Source organism: Cyprinodon tularosa, unplaced genomic scaffold (genome assembly GCF_016077235.1).
Source record: "Cyprinodon tularosa strain WSP-4 unplaced genomic scaffold, ASM1607723v1 ctg95, whole genome shotgun sequence".
NCBI classification, from domain to species: domain Eukaryota; kingdom Metazoa; phylum Chordata; class Actinopteri; order Cyprinodontiformes; family Cyprinodontidae; genus Cyprinodon; species Cyprinodon tularosa.
In genome coordinates this window covers 1,440,569-1,468,290 of record NW_024039729.1, presented here as the reverse complement: position 1 = coordinate 1,468,290, position 27,722 = coordinate 1,440,569, and the positions used below count along the sequence as shown (strand labels likewise).

General features: G+C 37.8%; 2 protein-coding genes across 2 annotated transcripts in view; both read left to right on the top strand.

The window, feature by feature from the left end:
- The window catches only part of LOC119776661 (guanine nucleotide-binding protein G(i) subunit alpha-2-like), a 68,340-nt gene extending 49,919 nt beyond the window's left edge, over nucleotides 1-18,421 (top strand). Inside the window, exons 2-9 of the mRNA XM_038275213.1 lie at nucleotides 3,803-3,845; nucleotides 8,574-8,715; nucleotides 10,152-10,312; nucleotides 13,530-13,658; nucleotides 15,626-15,755; nucleotides 16,777-16,930; nucleotides 17,147-17,362; nucleotides 17,453-18,421. Of these exons, the coding sequence (XP_038131141.1) occupies nucleotides 3,803-3,845; nucleotides 8,574-8,715; nucleotides 10,152-10,312; nucleotides 13,530-13,658; nucleotides 15,626-15,755; nucleotides 16,777-16,930; nucleotides 17,147-17,337 (950 nt within the window). The 3' untranslated portion in view covers nucleotides 17,338-17,362; nucleotides 17,453-18,421. The remainder of the gene's footprint in view (nucleotides 1-3,802; nucleotides 3,846-8,573; nucleotides 8,716-10,151; nucleotides 10,313-13,529; nucleotides 13,659-15,625; nucleotides 15,756-16,776; nucleotides 16,931-17,146; nucleotides 17,363-17,452) is intronic.
- A 5,479-nt stretch (nucleotides 18,422-23,900) lies between these two features.
- On the top strand, nucleotides 23,901-26,859 carry LOC119776696 (PAK4-inhibitor inka2-like). Its single transcript, XM_038275273.1, has 3 exons — nucleotides 23,901-24,050; nucleotides 24,143-24,175; nucleotides 25,555-26,859. Exons 2-3 carry the CDS (start codon nucleotides 24,173-24,175, stop codon nucleotides 26,548-26,550), a joined length of 999 nt encoding a protein of 332 aa, XP_038131201.1. The 5' UTR covers nucleotides 23,901-24,050; nucleotides 24,143-24,172; the 3' UTR covers nucleotides 26,551-26,859.
- The last annotated feature ends 863 nt before the right edge of the window (nucleotides 26,860-27,722 follow it).

Genomic DNA, 27,722 nt, shown 5'->3' with positions numbered 1-27,722 from the left:
AAAAAAAAAAGGAAGTATCACTAAGATGAATGTGAACTTCAGCAGTTTGAAATTGTGACTTTTTGGTTTATACTGTGAAACCAGTAACCAGCCCATGCCTAGTATGGAGAACCGGCTCATCCAGATCTGAATCCTTACTGCATCTGGACTCTAGCTAAGCTTTTGGTCCTCCTGGCAGTAGTTGGCTATCATTACCCATCACATCATTACCCAAAAATTTCCTAATTGCCCAAAATAAACCTTTTGTTGTAGTTTTAAACATGAATCTGACTCAACAACTGTCCTACATGTTGCCAGGCAGCGAGAGTTATTTTCCATCAAACTCTACTTTTCCTTTGTGTGTTTCTATGGGAAAGCTGTGGTATTTCTTGTAGTCTTTGTCAAAGACCACTGCTGTACAGTCTGTAGTTATTTGGGTCTTTTTTGACATATTTTAATCAGTTGATTTCAAAGGTACTTTAATGATCCCATAGCTAAATTCAGTGTTGTAGGAAGTTTTTTTTCTTCAATGGGTTTGTAGGCAGGAAGTATCTTCTGCAGAGGTCGGTCTTGATCTGCAGAAGCTTTTGACTTAAGACACTCTGGCTGTTTTAACAGTTTTCTGAGGGATCAATTTTAGTACTAGGGCTGTGCAATTAATTGTAGTTGCAATATAATCCCAATTAAACAAAACACAATTTTAAAATATTTGAGGCAATGATTTTTAATCACACTATATTTAAAAGAGTAAGACATTTAATTTCTCCCACCAGCCCTTTAGGTGGTGATTAAACTCTTGAAGTGGGTTAGTGGCCACACAGAAAGGTAGAGAGATTTGCAGCTAGCACGCAGATCCACTCATGCAAGTAGAAGTAAACAATGTTTCATACAATAGTTACATTTAATTCCTATAAAAATGGACTATGGGCAAGAAGTGTTAAAACTGAAATCCTGGGCTGAAATATCTGCAAAATTGGGGTTAATTCAAATTTGAAATAAAATCGCAATTTTGGATAAAAATAATCGCAGTTTCGATTATTTGGCATTCAATCATTCACCCCTAGTTTGTACAAAAGTTTCATAAAATATACTCATTACTAATTGTTCCATTTTTGCTGTGGCTGCTTATGGCTATGCTGTGGGATCACTTGAAATCACTTCACCACATTAAATCTTAAATTCCTCCTCACATTCATGTTTTAAGCTTGAAGAGTCTCGAACTAAATGTTTCTGAGTTGAATCTAATGATCAGCCTTCATTCAGTCCGATGCAATAAGCATGTTAGACTGTAAGTCTGCTAAATTGTACTACCAGCTTGTATTTTTCTAAACTCAAAATAAATTCATCTATATTAGGGCTGGGAAATAAATCAAAATTAATATATATTGCAACAAATAATTGATCAATATCAATGGAAAATTTACTCGATAAGATTTTCAATAACTCCACTGAACTCCAGTCCAGAAGCAGCTGGTATTCTGGGGAGCAAAACACTAATAAGTAATGTTACAAAGCCTACAATGTTACAAAGCCTAATCTTTATATTTCTTAAGGGATGATGTCTTTTTTTTTTGTTTCAAAAGTTATTGCATGCTTTTGATATTGCTGCGCATAGAGTAAATCAGTGAGTCAGCTGCTGCAGCTTTTTGTTTCCCTCTACACCAGAGATATTGGCAGTTTTAGTCCTGATAGTTTACTGTGGGATTTTTGACAGGATCGTTGATGTCAGTCCAGCTGTCGGCGGAACACAGCCAACAGTTCAGGCTCTGAGCTGCTCTCAAGCTTCCTTCCTCTGCAAAAAACCTTTGACAACAAAAATAAAGCTGAATCATAAAAATTGTTTGGTAGCCTTTCCAAAGGCAGAATCATTGTTCCTAATAGTGCGATATCTGGAGTGATTGTTTTAGGGACTTTAATTGAATGAATTAAACAACTATTTCATGCCAAACGCTGCCTGTTACCTCCTTATCAGCAGCGTTGGGGGTTTGGGCTAAAAAACACATACCTACGCTGACTGTATGTTTGTGTCTGTCCGCTGGGCTAGAAGGCCTCAGATCTTTTTGACCCTTAACTCGTAGATTGCTCTCATTATTCATTTATTATTGTTTTTTTACATGATACAAAATACACCTTCCTAATATTGGAGCACTGGTCATGTTGCTGTTCAGTGATATAACAGCGAGCTGAGAGATGTGACAGATCCACATTTTTCTCACTCCTCTATTTTCATCCACTCACGATGATGCTTCAAACTATTTCTATGACCATTTAGCATTGTGGATTTAATTATCCATCTTATTGGGGCATCTGCTCTAGCAAGGCTTTCCATTTTGCACAAAATACTTTTGCAAGGCAAAGTGCAAGTTTCTCTCTTAGAAAATGATCACCGACAACTGCTGTATTTAACCACAGCCTGCACAAATGTTTCTTCATTCCTGGTCTTTACTATACATTCACACATTGAAACTGCTTGAATTACTGTGAAGATGTTCTAATCATTTGAATGCCATGCTACTAACTCACTGTAATATTAACTCTGTACAATTCAGTATGTTTATTGTGATTATTGGTAAAGATGCAGTAGCGATATTATGTGGCAAGCAGATACTATTTTTTTCTCCTCCAACTGCTGCCACTACTCTGTATATTTTCACCACTTGCGCTGAGCCTTTATTATATCAATGAATTCTTGATTATTGCCCTTGAATAGCATGAAGAGAAAGTGAAAGTCCCTCCTGCTGCTGCCTCATATTCTTGGAATAGTTTTCCAATGTTAGTATTCCAGGGCTCATGGAGTTGCTATTTGTGCACATTTCAATACAGCTGCAAACCTAAACGTTTTATGTAGAGCAGGCCCTATAATCTTTTCTCACCTGTTGTCAGAAGTGCATCATTTGTGCATTTTTGACAAAATAACCGCGTTGATGTTAAGTACTCTATCAGTTTCTGTGAGTTCATATGTACCATCTGCTGTTTAACAACAGGGATGCTCCATCTTAGTTATTTTTATTGTGCAAATTGCTGTAAACTCAAAGCTATTAGGAGTTTGATTTGTGTTTGCAGGCTTTGAATGGCACTCATTTCTACCTCCTTTAGTTCCTGTTTCATTTCTGATATAAACATTTGAACACAAATAGTGTGACCATATGCAGCCCTCATTCAGATTTATTAGTCATCTAAACTCCTATTCCTTGGAAAAGTGGGCTCTGACAGCTGTCTGTGGAAAATTTCTCGGCTCATTTCCACCCTGAGGCTTCACTGTGGTGCGTTTGAGGCCTGCATGCAGCCTAGTTGTGTGTATTTAGGGTCGTACCAGAGAGACTTCACCCTGGGTGAAAGCACAGACAGAAACCCCTGACTGTGTTTGTGTGTATGCGCAAAGTGTTGGGATTCCTTTTGGCAGCTGAGCTCGCTCTCTCTCTTTCTTTCCCTCAGGCTCTTAGAATAAACACAGCAGAGGCAAAGAAAAACCATATCCTGGCAGGACAGGACAGTTCCAAGAAAATGTTAACCAGAATTGACTAAGTTGTCTTGAAAGACGAGTAAGACAAAAACTATAGCAGGTGCTCCCTAATGGAAAATGAAATACGGTACTGTGGTCTAAATTTTGGCCATAGACAGTTGAGCATCTGTCAGGAAAGTAGAGTATGGGTATAGACAGATGGCTTACCCAGGAGGAAAATGTGCTAAAGCTGCGAGGGGGAAGAAGTGTTGGAGTAAGACGAAGGTCCAGATGTGAGACGGCCTTGCTGGCTGCCTGTTTACATTTCTCAGCTTACAGGAGCATATTTTTAACCTCTGCCTCTTTTTGTTCTTTGTGCAGGTGCTGGTGAGTCGGGGAAGAGCACCATTGTAAAGCAGATGAAGTGAGTAACTGCTCATTGTTCTGCCTTTCCTCCCATCATTGCTGGCAACTTTGTATTTTTACCTTTTTTTAACAAGGATTTACCTAGATATAACTTTTCACATGAGAAACAATCTGATTAATCGTGATTGATTATTGAAATGATCCTCAACTAATTTAGTAATTAATTAATCATTAACTGGAGTATAGAGACTCTATAACATGCCTTTAGCTAACAGAGCGACCCACTTAGAGCAGTAATTATAACATTTTGAATTTAAGATAGAAAAAAAAATGTACGTCTGTCAGTATGATCTATCCAGACCTCCTGAAGTGGAAAAGTTTTAGTTTCAACTGTTTTAATTACGTAAAAAGTCTTCTTTAAGGAATCTTTTCCTATCCGATTATTAGTTGATTAATTGCAAAAATAAAAAACAGATTAATCGCTATGCATAGTAATCGTTAGTTGCAGCCCTACGGGTATACAGGGGAAAAAAATGGCAATTAAAGGAATAAATTCCATAGAAAAATATCTAATCTGATTTGAAAAAAATATATAAAAAATTCTAGAAAAAATTTATCAATTTATCATGCTACAGGTGAATTATTAGTATATCTGCTTAAGTAAAAGCATCCCTAATGTTTGCTGTGCTATAGGGTAAAAAGTTACTCCCCAATTCAACTGAATACTTGCAGCTTTAAATTGGCTGTAGTTTGCACAAGGACTCACTCATCCTAAACATTTCAATTCTTATCTCATTGTGACCAAAATTTCGTTCATTAGGAATTTAACTGTGTTGTTTTGTGAATGTATCACTAAATGTCCCCCTTTACTGTGATGCCCCTAAATAAAATAAAGTTCTACTTCAGGAGTCAACTGTAAAAGCCTTAGTTTATAAAAAGGAAATTAACGAATCCCATCAGGAAGACCTGTTAATTGGATGATTGGCTGTTAGTTGTGTAATTTACTAGTCAGGCTATTATTGAACATAAACTTAAAAGAAACAGAGACTTTATTTGCTGTTTGCCACAAACCAACACAGCAACTAAGTGTAGCAGCATGATGGCAGCGTCATGATGCGGGGTCCGCCTTTCTTCATTTGGAGCAGGGTACCTGTTCAAAGTTGATTGGAAGATAGATGGAGCTTCTAGAAATACAGGACAGTACTTGTTAGTGTTAGTGGCTGCATGACACTTCAGATCCTGATGGAGATGACCTTAAACAATCAGGATTAGACTGGTTTAGAATATTCATGTTCAATTTTCATCATTCAATTTTCAATGTTTTGTAGGAAGCTGCACACACAAGTGTAAAATATTGCTGCTGCACCCCCCCCAAATAAAAACCCTCAATGGTCACTGAAATAAGTTCACTCTTAGAAAAGTAATAAGTAAAAACTCTATAAAAATGAAGCAATTAAAGTCAGACATTGCTTTTCAACAATCCTTAAACGGAATGATTTAAAAAAAAAATGATGAGGATGATGATGATGATGATGATAATAGTAATAATAATTGAACTTTATTGATCTCACACTGGAGAAATTAACAACTGCATTTAACCCATCCCTTAGTGGATCAGTGTGGGGATAATGGTCTTGTTCAGGGACTCAGAGTGCAGGCTGTGGGATTGAACTGGGTCCTTGCAACGTCCTCAGAGCACAAGTGCACTGCTATAACCACTAGGCCAACACTCCCCATTTATAAATTCATGATAAACTGATGAAACAGGCCTGGATACAAATTATGGTACCCATGATATTTGCTTATGGCTGTTTGATCTAATAAAGAAAAATACAAACATTTAATCTGTTGTGGTGAGAGCTGAGCCAAAAAGTAAAGCTCTCAATTTACCGGTCGATCTACAGGTGCTGGTCATAAAATTAGAATATCATGAAAAAGTAGATTGATTTCAGTAATTCCATTTAAAAAGTGAAACTTGTAAATTATATTCATACATTACATACAAACTCATATATTTCAGATGTTTATTTTGTTTAATTTTGATGATTACAAATGACAACAAATGAAAATCTCAAATTCATCATATCAGAAAATTAGAATATTACTGAAGACCAATAAAAACAAAGGATTTATAGAAATGTTGGCCAACTGAAAAGTATGAACATGAAAAGTATGAGCATGTACAGAACTCAGTATTTAGTTGGGCCTCCTTTGGCCTGTATTACTGCAGCAATACGGCGTGGCATGGAGTCGATCAGTCTGTGGCACTGCTCAGGTGTTATGATAGCCCAGGTTGCTCTAATAGTGGCTTTTAGCTCTTCTGAATTGTTGGGTCTGGTGTATTGCATCTTCTTCTTCACAATACCCCATAGATTTTCTATGGGGTTAAGGTCAGGAGAGTTTGCTGGCCAATTAAGAACAGGGATACCATGGTCCTTCAACCAAGTACTGGTAGCTTTGGCACTGTGTGCAGGTGCCAAGTCCTGTTGGAAAATGAAATCTGCATCTCCAAAAAGTTGGTCAGCTGCAGGAAGCATGAAGTGCTCTAAAACTTCCTGGTATGTGGCTGCGTTGACCCTGGACCTCAGAAAACACAATGGACCAACACCAGCAGATGACATGGCACCCCAAACCATCACTGACTGTGGAAACTTTACACTGGACTTCAAGCAACGTGGATGAAGTGCCTCTCTTCTTTTCCTCCAGACTCTGGGACCTTGATTTCCAAAGGAAATGCAAAATTTACTTTCATCAGAGAACATGACTTTGGACCACTCACCAGCAGTCCAGTCCTGTTTCTCTTTAGACGCTTCTGACGCTGTCTGTGGTTCAAGAGTGGCTTGACACAAGGAATGCGACAGCAGAAACCCATGTCTTTCATACGTCTGTGTGTGGTGGTTCTTGAAGCACTCACTCCAGCTGCAGTCCACTCTTTGTGAATCTCCTCCACATTTTTGAAGGGGTTTTGTTTCACAATCCTCTCCAGGGTGCGGTTATCTCTCTTGCTTGTACACTTTTTTCGACCACATCTTTTCCTTCCCTTCGCCTCTCTATTAATGTGCTTGGACACTGAGCTCTGTGAACAGCCAGCCTCTTTAGCGATGACCTTTTGTGTCTTGCCCTCCTTGTGCAAGGTGTCGATGGTCGTCTTTTGGACAACTGTCAAGTCAGCAGTCTTCCCCATGATTGTGTAGCCTATAGAACTAGACTGAAAGACCATTTAAAGGCTTTTGCAGGTGGTTTGAGTTAATTAGCTGATTAGTGTGGCACCAGGGGCCATCAATTTTGAACCTTTTCACAATATTCTAATTTTCTGATATGATGAATTTGAGATTTTCATTTGTTGTCATTTGTAATCATCAAAATTAAACAAAATAAACATCTGAAATATATGAGTTTGTATGTAATGTATGAATATAATATACAAGTTTCACTTTTTAAATGGAATTACTGAAATCAATCTACTTTTTCATGATATTCTAATTTTATGACCAGCACCTGTATGTTCCTACCCTCATCTATGGTCATGAGCCTTGGGTCATGACCAAAAGAACGAGATACAAGTGGCTGAAATGAGTTTTCTCCGTAGTGTGTCTGGGCTCACCTTCAAAGATAGGGTGAGGAGCTCAGTCATCTGGGGAGGAATCAGAGTAGAGCAGCTGCTCCTCCACATTGAAAGGAGCCAGTTGAGTTGGTTCAGGCATCTGATTAGGATGCTTCCTGGACGTCTCCCTTGTGGGGTGTTCCAGGCACGTCCCACTGGGAGGAGGCCCAGGGGGAGACCCAGGACATGCTGGACACTGTTTCTGGGCTGACCTGGGAGCGCCCTGGGATTCCCCCCCGGAAGAGCTGCCCAAGTGGCTGGGGAGAGGGACGTCTGTGTCTCCCTACTGAAGCTGCTACCCCAGCAACCCGACCATGGATGGATGGATGGATGGATGGATGGATGGATGGATGGATTTAATTCCATATAACAAATCATGATATAGTTTGAGTGCTGAATACAGATTATTATTTTATTACCATAGAAATTAGATAGCTTACCTGAAGCTGACCCATCTATATATCTTTATTTGACTTAAACATTTGTCTGAATAAGTAAACTCTTTTTCATTTTCTTTATTATAAGGAAATTGACATCTTTAGAGACCATGGACTGGATGTTAAATGCTTCACACATTTGTTTTGTTTGTATGGGGATGAAACCACCATGGGCTTTCAGTAATTTTGGCAGGGGCTCACAATGTTTCACTGTGAGCTCACTTGAATTTTAATCAGGTGCCATTCAGCACAGCACACAGCTTACCAAAGATCTTGGTCGTGGCATACCGGGGGAGATGGTTCAGTTTGGTTACCAGCAGAGCAGCTTTCTCTCATTCAGCCTGTAATCTTTCAATCAGAGATGTTTTCCTGTTGATTTCTTAGTCTAAAATAAAAAAAAATGTATGTTTGTGTCCTTTGGTGGATCAGTTTTTGATTTAAATAAAAAAGTGTTTGATCAAAAGGAAAGTAAACTAAGGTAAAGCACTTACTTTAAAAATGTTGTTTCCCTTCCAGATATCTTTGTTTTTGCTTTTTGTGTGACTTAAATGTCTCAGCTTGAGCAAATGATATTATTAAATATGCAGAGAATAAATACGTTTTCAAAAAATATTATACATTTTCATGGGGGGAATATTTATAAGCCATCAACTTTTCACAATGTATGTGTTTATTTGTACTTATTTCTCTAGGCACTGGTTTTTCATGCCTTTTCATGCTTTAAATTATTTTTTTTTTTCTTAAGGATTATTCACGAAGATGGCTACTCAGAAGAAGAGTGTAAGCAGTACCGAGCAGTGGTCTACAGCAACACAATCCAGTCCATCATGGCCATCATTAAAGCCATGGGCAACCTCAAGATTGAGTATGAGGACAGCTCCAGAACGGTAAGGATTTAAAGCCATCCAGTTATATTCTCTGGGACTAAAAAACATCACATCGAGATTATATTTAATGTGGTAATCGCCTAAAAGTTCTTAGCATTAATGTAGAGATAAAATCTTTGCTAGTTAATAAAATCTGTAAGCTTTCATCTTAATGTCCAAGATTTATTCAAAGGGCTTGAAGCCACAGAGCTAGTCCAGATCTCCTAAATTAAGTTCTTACAGAAATTAAAGTCAGGACAGACTTTGAAGATGGCTGCCTTTTATTTTCTGTTGAGCAATCTGCAAAGACAGAGCACCTTATAGGAAGATATTTTTACAATCACAGCTATTGAAATAGCCATAGATTAAACTAAACCCAGCTGTACATTCAAATTACATTTTATTTAAATTAAATCAGTCTAAACTTTCTCTTTTTTCTAATAGAATTATATAAATTATTGCAATTCTTCTTGAATTGAGTCTTGAATATTTGAAGATTTTTATAATAGCATTTATTACTTTCGTTAAATTCAGACATTTTCTTCGTTTTTCCCTTCAATGCAACCTTCATTTTGACCGAAGAGTTGTGTGAATAATCAACTGAATTGAATAGTTCATGTTTTAATGATCAGCCTACAGGAACAGTTGGGATCATAGCAAATACATATTCACTGCTGCAGTGTGCACACCGTGTGCTACGTTAGCCAAGTTGACCTCCTGTGGGCTGCGGCTGACATGACTTCCAGGGCTTGATAATGGTTAACCGATACATAGAAGTCTGCCCTCCATAGCAAACACTAAAGGTTTATGTGAGCCATTGTCCAACAGTAAAAACACAGAGGGTCATTGGTGTAATAAAGGTTAGACAGCCAGTGCCCTTTCATATCGCTGATAAGAAATCTGCTGTTCTGATCTCAGTAAAAGAGTTTTCCTTAGTTTTTTATATGAGCATAAAAAGAACAAAGAGTGTTAACTATGGTTATAGAAATTATTAAGAAAATCAACATTTTAGAGGATTTCTTGGCCTATTTGGGTTTTTTTTCCTCTGTTTTATAAGAAACTTGAGATAATGTATTTGAAATACTTTTATACGTTTTAAATTTTATTTAATCCATCATTGTAAATAAGAGCAAGTTTGCATCTTGGCAAAGAAACCCAGTGCTAATCACTCACCAAATCTAATTTATTGGATAATACAGGTAATTCAAGCCAAGTCTGTGATTTGTTTCTCTATTCTTCTCCTTCCATGGTCAACTATTAAGCTTAATAAATGGCTGTTGATAAAATGGAGGCAATACTATAACCAATAATCAACTGTCATTTTCTCATTGTTTAACGTTTTTTTGTACAATTTATCTTTGAAGTTGAAATTTGCAACAAAATAATGAAACAATGGCATTTTTATTTATTGCCCATATTGTTTTGAATATCACTAATTGTTTTGCCGTTCTCCACAGGACGATGCCCGCCAGCTGTTTTCCCTTTCTGCAGATGCAGAGGAGCAGGGCAGTCTGCCAGAAGACCTGGCCAAAGTCATCCAGCGACTGTGGGGCGACGGCGGCGTCCAGAGCTGCTTCACACGCGCCCGAGAGTATCAGCTCAACGACTCCGCAGCTTAGTGAGTTCCTGGAACTGTAGCCTGAAAGGGGAGCAAATTTTTTGAAGCGCAGAATAATCTCTCTTTTGTAAACACGCTTATTGCTCGTCTTAACAAACTATTACTTATCCTGCTGTTTAGAAGGCATCCTGCAGTCAAAGCGATTTTAGACAAAGCTGTAGCCATTTTGAAGCTGCAGCCTTTTAAAACCAGTCATTGCTTGCACAAAACATTAGCAAGATTTTAATACAAAAGTTTAATTCTCTAATAATTGTAATTTCTTGGTTAACAGTAATACTATATTACAATGCTCAAAATGAAGTAAGTTTTAATATAAAGAAAACCACTTTTCCTGTTAGTCTTTTTTAAGCATCTATAAATTCTGATTTGTTTATAATCAAGCAAATGTATTTGAAAGAACACACCTAATGTAAGGGAGTTGAATTTTAAGGCACTGGAGGCTTCCTGAGTGATCATAGTACAGCATTTTTAATAAAGGACATAGTTTTGAAAAGGTCCTGTATTTAAAAACTATATTAATCTGTTGCAGAAGTTCTTTCAGTCCCAATGTATGGAGGTGCTTTATCTCCTTAATCTTGACAACCCTTCACTGCTGAGTGTTGTATTTGTTTGCCATGCTGCTCGGTTTAATAGCAGCAGAGAGACTACAGTAAATGTGGTACTTGGGGTGAGATGAATAAAGATGTTTATCTCTGTGACCCTTGGGGATGATCTGATACAGAGGTCTGGATAATACAAATCTTTGTTCCTCCTTCTGCCAGCTACAGCATAAGGGATCTACCCTGTTTTTATTTTTTGATCCCGGCCGTCTTCTATACGCTGTGCTTTGTGTCTTTCCGGGGACTGTAAAATGTTTCAGAACTGATTGCTCTGCAGTAAAGGCAACAGCCGCCTCCTTGGGAAAGCAGCATTGTTCTGTTTGTGTTGGCTAGTATAATCTAAACTTTTTGTCTCCAGCTTCTTGGTCAAAACAGCAGGGAGCGGTGGACAATACACAGTGTTTCATCAAGGTTTTATGGTGTGCTTAGAGACTAGGTTGATATAAGGGAGCACTAAATGAGTCTGGCATTGGGCTTTAATCAATGTCTGAGTACTTGATGAGAGCCAGAGAAAGGAAGGAGAGAGAAGCAGCACGCCTCCTACCGCTGCAGACTTCTATTTGGAACGGATTCAAAGAGAAATCTTCATGTAGTTGTACTATTAGTGTTCACACTACATCAGCTGGAAATATCCAGCTTCTCAGTGGTTTATATCACGATGAACAAATCAAGCAGAACGCTGATGTGTCTGCTAAAAGAAGAAATGTTTTCTTTCTAATAAAAGCAGCTCCTGCATAATATGATGTAGAAAGTAGAGGCTGTCTGCATTTAGTACAAACAATATTTGATCAGATTCAAACAAATGTTAATCCCCTTGATGAATGAAAATTTATTGTTAGGTTAGGCTTGTAATAATATTTTGTTTTCTCTATTTTCTGTTGTGGGTTAAACAATTCAAATGTCAATTGTGGGTCAAACAAGTCAAATACATGGAGGTATCTTATTCCAAGACTAATGGAAACAACAAAAGACTTTAGTGCAGACATATATAAGTGCAGAATAAAGGAAGGTTTGGAAATAATGCTGCAATTCAGGTATATAGTCAGTTCATGTATAATATATATGTAAATAATAGGTTGAACACCAGTTTTACTTTGAGGTTTAAGCACCAGGCATGCTGAGAGGAGGGAATCTTCAGCAATGCTGTCAGAAGAATATAGATGGAGATTAGAAAGTTGTAAAAAAAAAAAAAACTTCACGTCCAGTTACCTAAACTGATCTTTTAATTTCTAACCATGAGCTGGATGACTGAGAATCTTCACAGATAGAAAATTGCAGTTATTAGGTCATTGATGGTTTATTTGATCCACAGCTGCGTTGCTTGTGTGGCTGTAGTGCTCCTGTGAGGGATGTCCAAAGAAATATGACAGCCTGGCTTATCTGCTAATCAAAGTTTGTGAGCTAAACTGTCATATCTTTATGTTAAACCAATATTTTCCAATGGCATGTCTTTCTTAAACAAATAATACAGAAGGCAGATGTGCAGTAATGTCACATGTTGCTGATTATTTGACTACCTTGTTTGCGTTAAGGCTAATTTATCCTTCGAAACTGGGTCATCTGCATAGGTGTCACAGAAAGGTCCCCACCCCCTCTGCAGGCACTCTGCTGCACCTCTCCCAATCGTAGCTGACCGAAGACAGGAAGCCTCTGATTGGTCAAATCTACATCCGCTTATTAGCTTGCCTTGTTTGTATGACCACCATTGTGGAAAACAACTCGTGAAGTTGAACCAGCTAGAAGAGCGAAGAGCGTGAGAACGCTGGGACCCTTTTTCCACCTGCATCCCCGCTCTTTTTACTCTTTAAAGCGGAGGTCTTCAACCGGGGTCTGCGACCCCTAGGTGGTCCACGGAGGTACTGCATGAGGGTCGCGAAAGTTTTGGTTGATTAGACCTCTTTTTTTTTTTTATATATTCCCCCCTGCAAGTTATTCCACTAATTGAAATGTCGTTAAATACACATTAACATAAATTCAACACACTGTAGTAAACAGATAAATGGAGGCGGATAATGTCTTTCAGTCATCAATGCACACATTCAGCGACACACGGAGCTCATTCAAGCTGGGCACTGTTTCATTCACAACACCTGTCCCATTAACCAGGAATCAGAATCAGGAATACTTTAATAATCCCAGGGTGAAATAACTTTCGTTACATGACTCCATATGCAATAATGTGACTGTAAGACCAGTTTGATATAAAACAATATATATAATTAGAGGGTCCCTGCTCCATCTCGCCATCAGTTTGGGGGTCCTTGACCTGGAAAACATTGTAGACCCCTTCTTTAAATAGTCAAATGACAAAAAGATATATTCCACATAAAAACATGCTTCATCTTCAGTTGCCACTAAATTTAAATGTGTTCAATTGTTTTGCTAATGTAAAGTAAAGCTAAAGTATTAAAACAGTCTGAATCTGGGTCTAAATTTAATAACTGTGTTGAGCTTTGTGTTTTTATTCAGAATTCATATACAAAAAAAAACTCAAAAGCACAGTACATCTATAATTTAAATAAAAATAAAAATAAAATGCTTACCGTTTTTCTGCATAAGTCTAGTAAATGATCTCCCGTTGATATTCTCTAAAATATCAACTAAAATGTGCTTCCCAGCTACCTTAATGACCTGGAGAGGATAGCCAAGTCCGACTACATCCCCACACAGCAAGATGTGCTGCGGACCCGAGTCAAGACCACAGGCATCGTGGAAACACATTTCACCTTCAAGGACCTGCATTTCAAGTAAGACTAAAGTCTGGGCTCTTTGTTTGAAAAGTTGTTAAACACAAAACAAATCCTATTTAATATAACCTTTAGAAGCAGCACAGCTGTAACAGACAACATATATTGTAGAGGTTGTTTAAAAAAATAAGTTGGAAATACATTTTTCAATCAATAAAGCTCATTGTTTTATAATCTCTGTAAATATTCATCTTCAGAAGGCCGAACAGTTTAGATGTTTAAAAATAGTGTTTGATTCACTTAAAATTTGACTTTTATTATGTGAACATGTAGTTTAAAACATGAAAAGATACACTGATACACCTGATTAGTTGATAGTTAATATATTTAGTCTTTTATTAAGCTGTTTTTTATTTTTATTTTAGATTAATTCCTTCAGTTTTTTTCAACACAAAATAAGTTCTGTTTAAAAAAATAATAATAAGAAGATCCAAACCCAACTTTTTCATCTCATCTCTTCCTTTACTTTAAAACAAAAGCCATCAGAAGTTGGCTGTTACTTACTCAGGGGGGTGTGGGGGAGGGAAGTACCATTAGTGTCATTCAAGTTGATAAATATTAGCCATAAAACTGGTTTTCTTTTTGTTACTTCACTCTGACATGATGTCTGTGGGATTTTATTGTATCTTCACTTACAGCTAGTGAATTTAGGGGGAAAAAATGCTTTTAATTTTCAGTTTTCTACTGCTTTTCTCAGAAGTGCTTTTATATAATGCTAAGAATATGGTACTTTTTATCTGATGGACAAAGATGGGTCTCAGCTGAACGTATATTGATGTATTTCAGCGCATCATTTAACTGAGGCAGATTGTACAGTATCCTGTATAATGAGTATGTATGTTATGATGTACAGAAATAAGAGTTGAACACTACAGGAACTAGATGTGCTCAGTTGTGTAAAAAGTTAACCTAATATTAGCTCATTAGGAAAAAGTAAAAAAATGCATTTTATTTTATGGCTGAGGAAAATTGGCTAGGGTTTTTTATTTATTTGGTTGAAAGGTTTGGTTTCTTTCACAAACTTGTCTGAATTTCATGTTTTTCTTAGAATTTCATGTTTTTCTTTCCCCTCTAAATACCTCAAAACGAAGAAAGGCTTTCTTTCTATATTTACAAGCCACTTTTTCACATCAGCAGTACCAGGATCCTTTTGTAGGTCCTTTGTAGACATTTTAGTATTTTCTTCTAGCTCCCTATACTGGTGTCTGAAGGTATTACTTACTGGGCAAGGCTTTTCTTAATCATGTTTTACAGAAAGTTACCTTTTTATCGTTGTATCTTTTTTTTTCGTGTTGTTAATTCTGATTATCTTACGTTTTCGAAAAACACACAGGCTGTCATAGGGTGTCCTCATTTGTTCACATGACGGCTATGAAACTGGTGCAAACAATGATGAAATTTAGCCAAACTGTGTCGCAGTGAGTCAGCTCTTCTTAGTCAGCCTCTGAAAGGTCTGTGAAAACCAACACAATCTTCTGAGTAACGTTTAGCAAATTGAAAACTGAGGTGTTGGAGCATATCCCTGAAGTTTCCTTAGAAGGTCATTCTCTTCACACCCCATTGCCCTCAGAGCTTAAGTATTAAAAATCAAAATGAAGCCCTCAGATGTCAGGCTATTAGGAATCGTCTTTCTTCTGCTCAACTTCCCTCCATCTCCATGAATTAATCATCTAGAGACCTGCAGACATCCAGCCTCCACCTATCTTAGGCCGTCATATTATTACAGCAACCAAACTGTAGAAAATAAGAGCAGATGTGGGGTATGATGCTTTTACATTAGATGCTGTCCTCATGAGAGGACAAGGAAAAGACCTTGAAGCCACTCAGTTCGTCTGTCAGTTTGAAAGATTGTGTATTTTGTTTCGAGAGTTTCTAAAGGCATCTATGAAGTAAAATAAAATGTAGTATTCAGCCCTCCCTGCTGCCTTGATTAAGTGGCTCATTAACACTGTGTCTGCTTCATGCAGGATGTTTGACGTCGGCGGCCAGCGTTCAGAGAGAAAGAAGTGGATCCACTGCTTCGAGGGCGTCACAGCCATCATCTTCTGTGTTGCCCTGAGTGCCTACGACCTGGTGCTGGCAGAGGATGAGGAGATGGTGTGTTTTCAAAACTTCAAAACAATAGCAAATCTGTTACATGACCTCATCTTAAGCCGGGGATGCACTGTACAATTTTTGGTCCTCCATCCATACATCTTCTTCCGCTTATCCGGGTTCGGGTCGCGGTGGTAGCAGCTTCCATAAGGAGACCCAGACATCCCTCTCCCCAGCCACTTGGGCCAGCTCCTCCGGGGGAATCCCAAGGCGCTCCCAGGCAAGCCGAGAAACATAGTCCCTACAGTGTGTCCTGGGTCTCCCCCTGGGCCTCCTCCCAGTGGGACGTGCCTGGAACACCTCACCAGGGAGGCGTCCAGGAGGCATCATAATCAGATGCCCGAGCCACCTCAACTGGTTCCTCTCGATGTGGAGGAGCAGCAGCTCTACTCTGAGTCCTCCCCGGATGACTGAGCTCCTTACCCTATCTCTAAGGGATTTTGGGCCAATTCTCCAGTTGTGCAATCATTTTTTGGATCAAGCCGAGTTTCAGCATCTTGTGTGTAGTATACAGAGGGTAAAGAGGGCCGATTAGCCACTCACGACTACCTCCAGATCAGGAGTCGTTAGTTCGAGAGAAAATCAAACATGTTCGGCCCTCATAAGGTGCTTGTGTGCAAATCCTGCTGTTGAAGCAGACTTATGAGCGTCTAAGAGCTGATTTACCAGAACCTCACGCTCTGCACATGTGCAAACAAAGGAGTTCTTCTTCCTGTTCTTCCAAATTGAGTCCGACCAGCTCCCTCTCTCAGCGCTGAGTCCGGTGTGTGGTTTTTGGATGTACAGTGAGCACGTAGACCGCATTAGAGCGTTCACGATGTATGCATTGTGATCTGTGAACTTTTAAACACTGTGGATTCATCGAAGAGTTTGAGCTATGACGGAATACAAAGATTGAAAATATTGTACAGTGTATGCCCGGCCTTAGAAGAGTTTTCACAGGACACCTGAGGCTTCGGTTAGCTAATTTCTTTCATCTGCCCTCCTCTCTAATCTCTTGATCCTTTGCACTTGTCGCACCCAGAACCGGATGCATGAGAGCATGAAGCTGTTTGACTCCATCTGCAACAACAAGTGGTTCACAGAGACGTCCATTATCCTGTTCCTCAACAAGATGGACCTGTTTGAGAAGAAGATTGAGCACAGCCCCCTGACCATCTGCTTCCCCGAGTATTCTGGTACTGTATTAATGCCAACTGGTCTCCATAGCTCTCAATGATTTTCCAAAGTCTGCAACAGGAAGTAAACACATGAGCTGACACTCACAGAAAGTGCTTCAGATTAACCGTATTCCCTCTGGGCTTAAAAGAAAACTAGTTTGCTACTGAAACCAGAACATCATACCTTTTTAGCGCGTTTTCTCTCAAGTTGACGATAAACATTGTGTCTCATAGGCCTTAACAATTACAAGGAGGCTGCAGCTTACATCCAGAGCAAATTTGAAGACCTGAACAAGAAGAAGGACACCAAGGAGATCTACACCCATTTCACATGTGCCACTGACACCGAGAATGTGCAGTTTGTGTTTGACGCAGTCACAGACGTCATCATCAAGAACAACTTGAAGGACTGCGGCCTCTTCTAAAAATCCGATCAGAGGAAGACTCAAGGCGAGTAAAAAAAAAAAAAATTATTAGAAAAGATCCTTTTTTCTCCTCTTGGATGTCACTGATTTGTTTGATATTTTCTTGTCATTTTAGATTACTTGAACAGTTCTGATGACCATGACGGCGGGTTGTTTATACATACACCACGAATAACTGCACTGTCCAATTCTGCTTCAGTCTGCTCTTCTTTTTTATTAAAGACACCTAAGAAACAGAAAACCCAACGAGCCTTCCAGATTATCCATCAAAAAGAGATCCAGTCACTCATCGTTGTCGGCTCTTTTGGCTCAAATCAACATCTGTTATTCGATTGTTTTGTTTTTCCTTTATTTTCAATTGCTTAAGGAGGGAAAGGATTTTTTTATATAAACACCTAAATTTAACTTGTAGATCCTGATGTGCAAATTATGAACGTTTTAATGATGTGGAGCTTATTTTTAAAGCCTCAGCAGAAGCATGGAGATTAAAATGAAATGAGATTCATAAAAAAAGAGAAAAAAATCATAATAAAAAAAAATAAAAATAATGTTTACATTAGTTCATCATTCAAAGCTTAACCGTATATTATTCTGCATGTCTCCACAGGACCAATAATAGCTCTGTAATCTGCACAAATTATTCTAACATTCCTACAAAATGATTTCAAAAAATATATTTTTCTTTCTTTCTTTTTTTTTTTATAAAAATAAATAAAAAAAAACATTTTTTTCACCTGCAGGGGAAAATTATGACAAAATGCTAACATGTATTTAAAGTCCATGTGTACCTAACATGCTATCACTTTTTATACTACCATTCATTTCTGTCTATTGCAGTATGTTTTGTGCCTTTTACTTCTGTTTAGGGCAGTTCCCTAGATATACTTTGATTCCTACTTTGCCTCTAAATTTGTTTTCTTTGTATTTTTTTTTTCCTCAGCCTATAATGTATGAATATATAGTGATTATTCAAGAGAGATGGAAATCTAATTAAGAAAAAAGTTAGCATTTTTTGGTAAAATATTAGAATGATTTGAAAGGTCTTATACGATTTAATTTAAATAAAGTAGAAATCACTCTTGCACGTTGGTTTTTGTTCTGTTTTTGTTTGGGGTTTTCGTTTCATGTTTTCCTAGAACTTTATGCTTATTTATTCACAGTTTTGAATCTTGTTGTGGAATATGTGTGATACAGAGATGTGCCAAGCAACTGACCATAACTACCCCGGCCATTCCTGAACAAGAGATCGTTTAAGAAGTCTCCCACCAGGGCTAAGGAGAAAAGTACTGGAGTGTTGCGTTGTGGTCCAAAATATTCTTTGAATTAAATTAAATTTTGAATTTTATTTAATTATTCTGTATTAGCGTGTTGGATTTGACTATGTCCAACAGAAAGTCTGTGGAGTATTGAGAGGTAAACAAGCAACTCAGCCAACAATGCTAATGAACTCAATGTCGCCATTATAGCAACAGTGGCTTCCTTAACACCTCAGCAGATCCAAAGCCTGATTACCTCTCCCTGCTTAACTGCAGACTGGCTCAATGCAAATACCTTAAAATTATACAACATGGTTGAAAAGAAGTTCCAGATTATTGTGCTTAATTCAGCCTTACAGGCCTTGCATGTCGAACTGTTTCATGATGCTGGTCATTTTGGGATTACGGCCTTCCAGAAAAGGACAAAAAAAGGTATACCGGTACATTTAGCAACCAGCTAAAGCTCAGTTACAAAACCCAAAACATGGAGATGGGCAAATGTGCATGAATCACATAGTATATGTGTACAAATGATAAATTATTAAACCCAGTGAGGTTGGCTTTGCCTCTATGTCCTGTCAGGCAGAGGATTCTGGGAAACTATAGCTCCTATACGGCAGATGGTAACATCAGGAGGTCACTATGCTAAATGAACTAGAGTTATCTTGTAGTTCCTTCCTTTCTGCCGGCGCTATTCCAATAAGTCTTGGGGAGAACGGTGAAGCACCTTCATTAGTTTGTATCCTTACCTATTTAAGTTATTTGGTCATTTAATGACCTGCAAATAGCTGGCAGAGCCTTACTGGTGATTCCAAAAAAATTAAAAACAATCCACTGGACTTGGTTTCCAAGTTTGGACGGCTTATTGGTGTTCTACCTCCAAAAAAAAAGCTTATCTTTGGTATTAACTCCACTTATTAATCCTCATTCAATAAATATCTGCGTAAGTTGTTGGCATGAATTCAATTCAGTTTATTTAATTCACAACATGTCATCCCAAGGCACTTTACAGAGACATTTCAACCAGATCATACAGTCAAATATCTAGTTTTCATTAAGACACAATCATCAAAATAGAACAAATGAAGACTCAAAAGATAATTATTCCGTCACTTATCCTTATACAAGGATTTCCAATTCGGATTATTTGGAATTACTGGATAAATTTAGCTTTGATTATATTCTTAAAGTTGATGATGGTCTGTGTTTTTATGTGGTACCCGTACTTGGCAGTCTCTAATTCGGTTGTACCAGATGCACACAATGTGCTTTGATGCATTTTTTTTACAGTTGTAGCTAAAGCTATAACGTCATGATTTAAAATTCTGAAAATAATAAAGAGCTAGAGACCCTGTCACTTTGGAGGTTTTAGCAGAATGTTTATACTCAACAGAACTCAACGCAACAAGAGTGGTGAAACTGCTTAAATATGCAATTAGAATGGTATAGCAGTACATAGGTGTTATTGGCTTTGATTCTTGTATCTAACTAAACATTTAACACTCAATCAAAGTCTGAGGGGTTGTTTTGCAGTGCAGAGTTTATTTAAATATTCGTTTTTGGTAAAACTCAATTTACTTCCATAAACTAATACTGCCATCTGCTGGACATGTGATCCAAAAATCCTTTGTATTAATAAAAAACCTTCCAAGTTTCCTCTGTAAGGTCTAATGAAAAACTAAGAGTTTTTTTCCTCATTGGAAAACGAAACACAATTATTACAAATATAGGGTGATTGTATCTGTGCTGTTCGTGCCATTAATAACGTAGCCCACAAATGGAAATCTTTGAAAAGACTAACAGTTTATGGGAAAAACTTATTTTCCTTCTTCTCCTCTCTAAATCAAAGTTTATGTTACAGGAACAATGATAAAACTAGGAACCTCAGATTGAAGCACAAGTGCAGCATTAGCTGAACTTGTTTTATTTGAAAGCATATCAAGAAGCTGATAGTTTTTCAAGCTTTCCTGTGTTCTTCAGTTTAGTAAATAAATCTGATATGATTAATGAATCATTGCAGTGTTGTTTTTAGGGGATGAGCCTGGGGTGTTGTTAGAAGCCTCCAACTTCTCTGGACAAGTCATGAAAAAGAGGACCAAACCATCCCCATAAACATCATTATAGGAAGGCATAAACTGCTCTAAGGTTTACAAGTAACACCAACAGAAGATCAACTCAATTTAATTTATTCAAGTCTATTCAAAAATAGACTTGGACTTGGACACCTTTTATTCTCATTTTGGTTCCACAAGGTGCAACTGTGGGGGGAAAAAAAAAAAAAAAAAACATTGTGCAAAAAATGCATTGATATGGAAGTTCAGAGCATTAATATATATGGTGCAAATATGCACCACTGTACATACTTTTAGACTCCTTAAATTATCAGCAAAACCTGGTTTCTGGATGTTTTTTCCCCATTTTTTTCTTTTGAATCTAATCTAGGTCTCTTTTCACCTTCAGTTAAGGAAACACCCTTATGACATAATCTCTTGTTTAGGAGTAGCTCAAAATAACTAATCCAACAGTTGTAGCTCATGTGATACACCTACTTCTAGAGCCAACTGAAGCTTTGATCACACAAATCTATCTTGTAAAATCTTAAATATTTGCTTCCCATTGCTTCAATCCTGTGGGTATTGCTGTAGTATTGTTTTCTATGGCTTTATCCTTTCACTTAACGTTCTATTTAAATGCTACTCTGTAAAGAACCAGATTCTTTAGCATTTGCAACCTGCCCTCTTTATAAAAGGTGTGGGTTGAATAGGCAACTTTAAACTCAACCGTCTATAAATGATCGTGTAGGTAACATGACCATTTTATTCTATGCTGTTTGGAATGATTATCAAAATTAACATAAAGGATGCCTGAAATATCTTTGACTTGAATTACAGAAATTATATTTTGTATAATGTATATTGTTCTATTCAATTGACTTTACAAAAACAGCAGATTACTGATTAACTGTTTTATTAACATCAGCCACAACTATCTGCAAATTTGTATAGTTCTTCAAACAGCCAGCTTTGCAACCACAGAAAATCATTACTAGAGGGCGCTGCAGCTCTGTGTTTGACTTGTTTCATATGAAGTGAAAGTGGGTGTTCATAAGGGCATTATTCTGTTCTTTAACTTTAATCAAATAATATGTTAGTGGGAATAAACTGCAGCCATATTTGAAGCTGTGTTAAAAAAAACATTCCCCTTTAACACTCCTTTGTCTTTGAGGCAGTATTTCCCCCCTTAAAACCAGACATGGCCAACAGTTCTTGACCTTAAGAAAGAAATATCTAACTAACCCTAAAACAACAGGACAGACCAAGATAGGACAGAATGAAAAGAAATGTCAAAGCTGCTTTTAGTGACACCCGAGCTCTAAGCTTTCCTAATCCTTCAACATTTGTGACAATAATTTGGCAGGACATAGACAACCTGTATGATGTTAAGCAAGACATAAGAGTTCCTCTCTGACCTTTTGTACTTTGGTTTTGGTCAAGCAACACTTTGACAATAAAACATATTAAGACTTAAGGAAAGCAAGGTTGAAGATGTAAATAACTGTATTAACCTCTGATCCATTAGAACTGACTCTTGTGCAAATCATTTGCTTCATATTGTGTGGGGTGATGCATTTCACTTGAACCACAATTGCTGGTATCCTGGTTATTGGATTAATGTCTCAGATATTAAGGTTCACAGGATACTCCCCTGAGTAGCTCTTTTACTCTATTTTCAATGTTTGTGATGATTGTATGCACCAATAAAGAAGTGCTAACATAATATGATGCTGATCTGAAGAAATAAAAATAATAATGGAGTTTGGATTGAAAATTGTTGTATCCTGTATATGTTTTTTTTCTTCTTTTTTTTTTTATTTACATGGCATGAAGTGGTTGGGGCATGTTACTGGCGCTTATGTTAATGCCTGATTCGCTGTGAGGAGAAATCTGCACATAAACAGCGGCCCGTCAGCCCTGATAACTCCAAAACGAGGATGAGTTGCAGTAGTCCTCCTAACTCTGTCAGATTAGCATAGGCATCAATCCTCTGAATGCTTTAAATGCAGAGATGGAGCACTGAATGACTACCAGGATTACAGGCTAAATGCTCATTTTAGGTGCACATTTGCATCTATGCATTTTGTAGTGGCTCAGATTAGTGATTTTTGCAAGCCAACAGCAGGATTTGTAAATGAATGTGCAGACAATGAGGAAAAAAGTGTGACAATTAAGTAAAGCAGTCACAGAATAGAGAGAAAGGATGGCAAAAAAAAAAAAAAGCTGTTTGCAATACTCCTTTAAAGGTAAGGCAAAATCTTTATACTGAATTAAAATTTGTTGGAACAAAATTTGGTTGACAAATTTAAGATATACAGCTATTTAAATACGATTACCTTGAAGTAGATATTTATAATGGTACATATGGTACACAGGTTAATGAAGCATGGACTTTACAAAATTGCTTTCTGCTAAAGAAAGAAAAAAGCCAGTTCAGGTTTTATGAAACCAAAATAAATTATTCTGTTTTTTTTTTTTATTTTACTGGATAAAGATCTGTTTTTTTATAAACCACCTTTTTTGTTTCTGATGTTCCAGAGATCCATCCAGAAGGCTCACAAATTTGGCCATATAGAATCCAAGTAAACACATTTGAAGAAGGACCTTAAAACCATGCAATAAGGTAGGAAAACAGTAAGTAATGTTTAGTATAAGTGAGATCAGTTCTGTGATGGCACCATTGCGATGGTTATGAATAGTTAGGGGTTTATGAAAAAAAAGCCATGTAGATAGAAACACTGAATAATGACAAGCCATTTTTTGTGTGGCTATCTACAATAAGTTTTATTGTACTGAAAGCATACAGCATTTATATATAAACAAAAAATGTAACTTTCACGTTTTCTTAAAGTTTTATTTTCAAATGAACTTTGATTGTCCACATTTGACTATAAAATTATTCTAAATAAAATAAAAGTTTGAATTCCATTGGATAATCTGCATGTTCTTAAGGTCTTCCTACTGAGCTGTCTTTAACTATACTATTAAATCTGAAAGACAAAAATAGAATTTAAAGTATGAGCTTTACAAATAGGCAAGATGGTAGAAACGAGAACAAAGCAATGGCTCTGCAGTATAATTTGAGGTACATTTAACAGCTCCGTGTGGGTAACTCGGTGAAGGCAGGCAAAGCAAACCAACCACAGAGCTCGTGGGTTTGTAACTCATGGCATTAAGAGTGCTGCTCTCTGATTGGCTCATTTGGAAGCGCGTCTCTGCTGATTGGCTGAAGGGGCGCGCGGCTGTATGGGGAGGAGAGCAGCGGTGGGATATCCACTCAGCGGCTCTCTGTCCTCACTCAGACTGCTAGACTGGATCCAGAACCTCACTGCTGATCCAAGCTGGACACTTTTTTCTTTATGGGAAGATTTAGACTCATTGAACAAGCAAAGTCACATCAAAGGTAAGGTTATTGCTCCTTTTTCCCCTGTTTTCCTGTTTTACAGAAAAAGTTCAGTTATTAATCCGGCATTTTATTTGTTTATTTATTTCCAGAAGGTGACTGAGGCACCTTAACTAAACGAGATGGTAAGTTTTCTTTCAACTTCACTTGCACTGAGATTATAACATTTTGTTAGTATATGCATCTCAATTAGACGCTCTTGACTTAAAAACGATGGTTAGAAATAAAACTTCATCAATCATCTGCCATCGCAGCTCTGCAGCAGTTTTATGCTCAGTGATGCTCTGATTCTTTTAAATTGAAGTTTGTTTAAAAAAAAAAACTTGTTCTCTAACCTGCTTCCTGCAGGAAATTTCCAGGCACGCTGTCATGTAGAGTTGTTTATGTGTAGTCCTGCAAACTAGATTTATTTGCATGGTGAACATTTTGTAATTTGGTTTAACCGTTCTGGTTCCCGTTGTACTTTTCCAAGTGACCTCATGCTTACAAACCACACAGGGACATTTTTTGCATTAGGATTGGATTGTTTTTTAGATGAAAAAAAAAGAGTGAACAATATGGTCAGTGATGTTGTTTCCAATGGTGTATTTAGTGAATGAGGTATTGATAAACACTTCAAGGTGAATCAAAATTAAATGAAAACCCCCCTTTTCATTTGACCTCTGTTTAATAGTAATGCTAAGCACAGCCAGCAGTTGGGATCTAATCTATTCCACTATTATTTTATAGGTTGCAAGCTGTAAAATGTAAAAAAAAAAAGACGCGATTGCTCAAATAATTTTTGTCCTGCTAGTTCTCTTCTCTCAGCAATGTTGAATCACACTGCAAACTGTCTCAGGACCAACAACTTAAATGAAAATCCTGTCACTTAGGAATGATTTGCAGATTTATAAGCTCAAATTTGACTTTAATCCTAATTCTAAACCCTCTCACATTCAATATCAGATGATCCACTGGTCCTGTTTTAGTTTGAGAGCAACTTCAGTCTCTTCCTGGCATACTCTGACTAATCAACTCTTTAAGTAAGAGAGGAAACTGAGTGGAATGCTCCATGTTTAAAGAGAAAAAGGACCCCTGAAGCTAAATACGGAACCATTAGACTCTGTGCTCCTCTTAAGCTCTGCTTTATTTCTCGTTCACTGTACTAATAATTTCTTAAAGCATAATCAAATCTGTCTGGGGTTTATAGCTGAATCACTTGTGAGTCTATTGAAGACAAGGCGTTCACGCAAGGTGTTGGTGCGGTTGAGTAAATTAACGGACAAATAGACGTGTCTGATCATGATGTCTACAGTGTTCTTTATGCAGCAGGTCAGCTGGTCTGTAGGATTATAAAGAGAAAAGACGTTTAGTCACTCAGAACAGGTCCAAGCCTGCCCACGTAACCTTTTGAAAAACCTTCAAAACTTATTAAGGCGTAGAAGTTTTCTGTAATCTTTCTTTGTAGGTTTAATGAAATAATGTCAAGGGTTGTACGGTGAACCTTTCTCTATTTTCTCCTCAGCTTTGCTTACGTGACTCAAGTGACTGCCTGCAGGAGCAGATGCACTACATGATGAGGTCACTGCAAGATTTGAAGCAGCTGCGAAAAGCCTGCCCCCAAGTTCGGCATCCCCTCGCACCCCTCAACAACCAGCTACCAGCTTTAGTGCGTCACTCAGCTGTGGCGCGGGCATGCCAGCAGCGGGCTCTGCAGCGAGAGCAGCGTGCCCGCCTGCGGATCTCTGAAGCCAGCACAGCCAGCACATACGACTCCGCTTGCTGCCTAGCTAGTCCCCTGGAGGAGGAAGACGAGGATGATGATGCGAGCTGCAGGCTGGAACTAAGTTTCAGAAGAGATCTGCGCTCTCCATGTAGCCATAAGAGTTTGGATTTTGATTCCGGTTACTCAGAGGCATCCTGGCAGGATGATGGTGTTATTCTGAGGAGGACCAGGAACGTGCGTGTTTCAGCCTCCGCCTGTGCCCGGATGAACAGAGCGCCAAGCGGACGCATTCGGCCTAAATCAACATCTGACGCCTGTCTCGAAACGTGGACCTCCTTTGAAGTTAGCGACCCAGAGGACTGGACTAACTCCTTACTGACTAGAGGGCGAAATCGTCAGCCTCTGGTTCTGGGTGACAATAGTTTTGCAGACCTCATACAGAACTGGATGGACTTACCAGATTGTCCAGAACCCTCAGAACTGAAACCAAATCCAAGACGGAAACTGGGGAGAGGCTTTTTTGGCAACATGAGGAAGAAGCTGTCCGGTCTCTCTAAGACTGTGGAGGACAGAGTAAGGTTGAGATCCACAGACTCTTCTCACCTCAACAGAGCTTCTAATGCTCCAAAGCGCCTGTCCTGTCCTGTGGTGCCGTCAAATCTTAAAGTTCCATTTTTTCACCAGTCCCACTCGGGCATCAATGAGCTGGGTTCAGACTTTTATGACTTTGCAGCTCTGATGAAGTCGGGTAGCAGACAGCCTATAATATGCAAGGACATTATTGGCTACATATGACAGATGTAGACCATGTGAAGATTGCAGGAAACTCAGAGTCACTTTATTTTCATACAATTGCTTCTCAAGTTACATACTCTGTTGCTAAAGTATTAAGAATAAAAATGTTCTCATGGCTTGAACCCCAAATACACTCTTATTTATATTTTATATATTCATATAGGTTGCACGGGAACCGTTTATTTTACATTCCCATTCTCACAGTTTCTTTATGAGGATGATGTTTGCTTCTGACTGAACAGTTGATTGAGATGGGCTATTATAACCTGAAGGTGGAATTGTCTGTTTTCATTAAAAATATAACTTGGAGGTATGTGTATTTATGTTTTAATTGTACAGGTTGGATTAATTTTAATTTCATAAATATAAAACAGTACAGTCCCATTTACATAATAAAGAAAAATAAACTTGTGTTTTATTAAGTTAGTATAACTTCACACAAAATAGCAATAAATTTAAAAACCTTTTATATTTTTTTTAGTGTGAAAATAATATTGTATTATTTTTTTTGTTTTCTGGCCAGTGCCATCATTTATATCCTGCTAATATTTATAAGATAAATGTCAATTTGAACATTTACAAAAAGTTTTACTAAACTGCTAATCCATGACATGGTGTTTTCCTGTAGTTTCAGTGGCCAAGAAGTCGATTCTTTTGCCACTCTTTAAATTGGGAAAGACAGAGCAAAATATGATGGATCCAAATGGATCCTGGCGAGTTAGAAATCTTATTCAGATTTTAAAAAGCTACTCACCCAAACGTTCCCATATCTACATTTAGAGCAATAATTAGATAATTTAGATTAAAGCGGAAGCAAGACAGATTAAGCTGGAGCAAAAAAAGTATCCAGCCAACCCATGCAGAGCAGGAAAATGTTGCAAATTGGGGCTCAGTGGGTCTCTGTAACAATCACTACATCCTGTCTATATACTAAATCCCAGTTGTTTGGGAAGCACACCGTGGTTATCTATTTTGCAAGGCTTCACTGTGACTAATTGTAGCTTTTAAGATTGATTAGATGAGACAAAGACACATTGCCAGGGTTTGTTTAAAACTAAGGTTTTATATTGGTAAAAGCTCCTGACACCTACCGTCAATTATTTTCTGCATTTGTACTTGTTTCCCTTCCAAATGTCTTCTATATGGCAACACTACTTTATAAGCCCTTTAAA